General features: G+C 44.9%; 2 protein-coding genes across 2 annotated transcripts in view; both read right to left on the bottom strand.

The window, feature by feature from the left end:
* Positions 1 to 765, bottom strand: part of LOC104804072 (translation initiation factor IF-2) — a 1,706-nt gene extending 941 nt beyond the window's left edge. Inside the window, exon 1 of the mRNA XM_010528226.2 lies at positions 29 to 765. Coding sequence (XP_010526528.1) covers positions 29 to 624 — 596 coding nt within the window. The 5' untranslated portion in view covers positions 625 to 765. The remainder of the gene's footprint in view (positions 1 to 28) is intronic.
* Positions 766 to 1,312: 547 nt separating this feature from the next.
* LOC104804071 (lipoyl synthase, mitochondrial) lies at positions 1,313 to 3,373 on the bottom strand. The gene is made up of 4 exons (XM_010528225.1): positions 2,877 to 3,373; positions 2,379 to 2,590; positions 1,869 to 2,248; positions 1,313 to 1,576 (listed from the first exon to the last, which is right to left on the bottom strand). The coding sequence occupies exons 1-4, from the start codon at positions 3,299 to 3,301 to the stop codon at positions 1,466 to 1,468; spliced, it is 1,128 nt and encodes a 375-aa protein (XP_010526527.1). The 5' UTR covers positions 3,302 to 3,373; the 3' UTR covers positions 1,313 to 1,465.
* Positions 3,374 to 4,401: the final 1,028 nt, after the last annotated feature.

Below are 4,401 nucleotides of genomic sequence, written 5' to 3'. Positions count from 1 at the left end.
GGGTTTACCGATCGTCTCGGGGGGAGACCAGCCGCCGCCCTCCTCCTTCTTGGCCGTGCCGCCGCCGCTCGCTTCTTCCTTCTCGACACGGACGCCGTCGTTTCGCTTCTTGATGGGGCTTCTCCTCCCTCCCGTCGCCCTGCCGGGGGAACGACGGGTCGGCCCGTCACGTAAACCCCCGCGTCGGAGGACACCCGCATTCACGTTCTGTTGTCGGTCGGAAGGCCTCTCGCGGACAGGCCGAGGGCGAAGCTGGGTGCGGGAATGGCCGGCGGCTGGAGATCTGGAGAGCTTCTCTCCCCGTCGGGGAGGAGGTGGGTTGGGTTTGCTTTGAGCATCGTCCTCGAAGACGGTGGTTGTGGTTGTGGCGGTGGAGACGGTTCGAGTCTCGGTTATTTCAGAGATCTCCGGGGTGAGAAGATCCTGTTTGGGAGTGGGAGTGGGAGTGGGAGTGGATGGAAGAAGGATCGAGTGCTGTTGGGCTTGTGAATTTGTGGTTTCGGGTAAGGGGACAGAGATGGGAGTCTCGGAGATGGAGTGAATGACAACCTCTTTCACCTTCTCTTCTTCCATGGCGGCTGGGGTCTCCTCCTCCCCTCTTCCGGCGCTCACGCAGCACCCCATCTCCCTTTCTCACATCCTTCTCTGTCTGTAAGATTTTGGGTATATAACATTCGCTGCCATTAATGGGCTTGTATTCGGCCCATAATCACTTGGGCCACTCCTAGTACCTCTCAATGGGTTTCTCCAGGGGGAATAAGATTTTTCTATTGAGGATATTTTTAAAAAAAGAATTAATCATTTAAAATCTTATTTTTAAACGGTGATTCAATAAATAGTTTTTAGGGACAATAATTCTATTGATGATGACGGCCCCAAAACCACCTATGATCATTTGAAACTAGCTTGATTTATCTGAATAAAACGAACTCGAATCCAATTTAATTATACAGTTATGATTTTTTAAATATCGAAAAATTAAATTTTATTAAAAAATAAATATTTTTTCAACAAAATTGAAACCGAATCGAATAAATGCAACGGTTACAATTTTTCCATAAACGAAATAACCGAATCCAAAACCGAAACTCAAATAAACATTTTCCATAAACGAAATAACCGAATCCAAAACCGAAACTCAGATAAACAACCCCCTGTTTGGGACCATTGCGAGACGAAGAAGGCCGCCACAATGTTGGTCGAGTAACAGAAGTTGCATGACAGAGGTCCGACAATCAAACATAGTTTGATTCCGTATTTATTCGATTGTTTCAATTTCTCAGCCATGGGTTTACAATTTACAAAGGGAGGATAGAAAGGAAAGAGATAAGTACTTCCAGGCAGCTGTAGCTGTAAGCCGATTTACAAATAAATCAAGTGTGACCACAACAATGTGCAGTAAGTGAAAACATCTGCCATAGATGATGCGTTGTAGATTGTGGGTTATAAAAACAAAACATGAACTCTATGGCGTTGAAGACACAGCCCTATCAGACTCTATCATCGACTTAATGTAGAACTCCCCCGCTTTGTAGGACGACCTCACCATTGGTCCTGATGCCACATACCTGAATCCCTGTTACCACCCAAAGATTTTACCCAAAATGGTCAAATACAGTAGGGATAATCGCTCGGAAAAACAAGAACTTGCCCTACATTGAAATTTCTACCAAAAAATATAAACTTTACAAATATTGTTATAAACCCACGTCCCCTTTGAGATATTTGCAAATTTTATGTGGGTTTATGGCAATATTTGGAAAAAAATTACGTATTTTAGTAAAAGTTTCAAAGTCCGTGTATTTATATAGCAATTTTCAGACCATTTTCCCAATATAACAACTATACGCTAAAAGGATGGAACATACCATTTCCATGCCAAGAACCCGATACTTGTCAAAAGCCTCCGGTGTCACATACTCAGCTACAGGCATGTGCCGCTTAGATGGTCTCATATATTGCCCGAAAGTCATCACATCTACTCCAGCTGCTCTAACTTTCTCCATTGTCTTCACAACCTGATCGGGTGTTTCTCCACAGCCTAGCATTATCGAGGTCTTAGTCAGGGTTCCGGCAGGTGCATACTCCTTGGCCCTAGTGAGAACATCTAGTGACTGCTTAAAATTAGCTCGATGGTCCCTCACAAAGCTTTGAAGCTCCTCAACTGTCTCGATGTTGTGGGCAAAGACATCAAGCCCTGATCTCGAAACCTTCTCGACACATCCAGTATCTCCACGGAAATCAGGAACTATATGATAAAAAACAGCAGTATTATCTAATCTACGGATTTAATGTTCACTTGGAAAGCCAGCCAACTGAAAAAATCTAGATCCTGTCTGTCTAGGGTAAATAAGTTGCCAAACCATATAGTCCATTACCTAACGCTTCTATCAACATCTTGGGCTTAAGAGTTTTCAACCTCTGCACAGTCTCAGCAAAATGCCCGCTTCCCTGATCAGGCAAGTCGTCCCGATCGACGCTAGTGATGACCACATAATCTAAACCCCAGGATGCAATAGCTTCAGCCACATTGTTAGGCTCGTTGGGGTCAGGTGGCGGAGGTGTACGAGATGTCTTCACATTACAAAACCTACATAAGAGAAGCCCCCCTTTCAGAAAGAAGAAACAGAGGATATGGCAAATAGCCAGAGCGAGACAAAAATGAAACAGAGAGTTGCTTCGCTGTCCTAAGGCCGGACACATGATCTTAGAATCAAATCCTTAATAAACATGTCTGTTCGCGGCCGCAGCGTGGGAACAACAAACACAATTCGGTTTTCCGCCTTCCGGGAGAGACAATGAATGAATTGCATACGTATATCAAAAGAAATGCAGAAGAAATACGAAATGTAAGGCACATAAAAGAGAGGGAAAACCTGCAACCGCGGGTACAGGTATCGCCAAGGATCATGATGGTAGCAGTGGCGGTGCCAGTTTCACCGCCGGACCAGCACTCTCCGAGGTTAGGACAGCGAGCCTCCTCGCAGACGGTGTGAAGCTTAAGCTCCCTAAGCTTCTTCTTGATCTGAACATACCTCTCGCCTCCAGGAATAGACTCCTTCATCCATTTAGGCTTGGGGAGGGGCTTCTTCTTCGATCCAACCTCCACGGAGTAGGTCTCTCCGCCGCGGATGAAATCGGTCAGGGACGGAGACTCCGCCGCCAGCCGCGCCCGCAGAGCCTCGAGGCTCTTCGGGAAGTGCGTCGCCGGGGTTTCTGTCGATGAAGAGAATTGCTTCTTCGTCGATCCGGCGGCGGTCGGACGGGCGAATCGTGAGAAAGCGGCGAAGCGTGGATGCATCTGAACCTCGGGCGGATCTAGGGATTGCGATGGAGAATCAGTGGCTGGTTTGATTTCAAGGTTGTCTGGTTTTTCTCGAGTTCGTCGTATCCTTCACACGTGAGTTCGTGACAAGGTCATTCGACAACTTGGGCCATAGGCCCATTCTATTTCCCAATTTTTGTCCATAATTTAGTTCAAATTGGGCCCATAGATTATGAATGAATAGTGGCCCATTTACCGTCGTCAGCTCTAACGGAGACGGAGCCCAAAGTCCGTCAGTGTGTGCTGCATATTAAATTTTCAAATAATTTAATTTGGTTATTGGAATAATTCAATTTGAATGGAATATCGTCCAAAAAGAGAGAGAGAGAGAGAGAGAGCACGTGAATTGCTACGGTTAAACAAAGGGGGTCCATTATTGCCAAATATTCCAGTTTTTTTTATTCCTATCTCATTTAATATCTTCGAATTCTCATCACGCGCCAACCCCCCACTAAATCTTTTTACTGTCGGAAAAGGTGTGTTCAAATTTATAAAAATTATACCGAATTAGAACAGAATCAATATGGATTTGATTCGGTATTTGCTTAGTGCAGTTCGGAAACGATTGGTTCAGTTTTGCTAAAAATGACCAAATTAAAACAAAATATTATTTGATTCGGTTTGGACCAATTTAGAACAAAATGTTGGAATCAAAACATTCAATTAAAAATTGATTAGCATCCATGGTCTCATCATCATATCCCATATGTAAAATTTGCGAGTAGCCCTCGTCGTGCACGGTAAAACCAGAATTTACCATGCCAGTAACCTCATCTAATGGGTCGCACTACAGTTTTGAGTTAGTTGGTGAGGGTGGAAGGCGGTGTGTTTCACGCGCCGTAAAATAGCGTTGGCCCAATTTACGCAGACGTCATTCCAATCGCTTCTGTCTTCCACTCTTAGCACTGCCCCCATTATTTCCCCCTGTTTTTTTTTTTTTTTTTTTTTTTGAAGAGCTGGTCGCTCATAAAATGAGCGACCGCTCACTTCCCGGTTTTTTCGATGCAAAACGGATGTTTTCTCGCACTCGTGTTGTATCTGATCGAAGAGGTTGTTACGAGAGAATTTTGGAGGCT

Source organism: Tarenaya hassleriana, unplaced genomic scaffold (genome assembly GCF_000463585.1).
Source record: "Tarenaya hassleriana unplaced genomic scaffold, ASM46358v1 Cleome9, whole genome shotgun sequence".
Taxonomy (NCBI): Eukaryota; Viridiplantae; Streptophyta; class Magnoliopsida; order Brassicales; family Cleomaceae; genus Tarenaya; species Tarenaya hassleriana.
Note: the sequence above shows the minus strand (reverse complement) of the source record. Positions and strands in the feature narration are given on the sequence as shown.

Excerpts from the sequence above, each read along its gene's own strand:
- LOC104804071 (XM_010528225.1), bottom strand. The coding sequence starts at position 3,301 with ATGCATCCACGCTTCGCCGCTTTCTCACGATTCGCCCGTCCGACCGCC. Across the intron at positions 2,591-2,876 it reads ACCTGTACCCGCGGTTGCAG|GTTTTGTAATGTGAAGACAT; the intron begins GTTTTCCCTCTC and ends TCTCTTATGTAG. Across the intron at positions 1,577-1,868 it reads GGGTTCTTGGCATGGAAATG|GGATTCAGGTATGTGGCATC; the intron begins GTATGTTCCATC and ends GGGTGGTAACAG.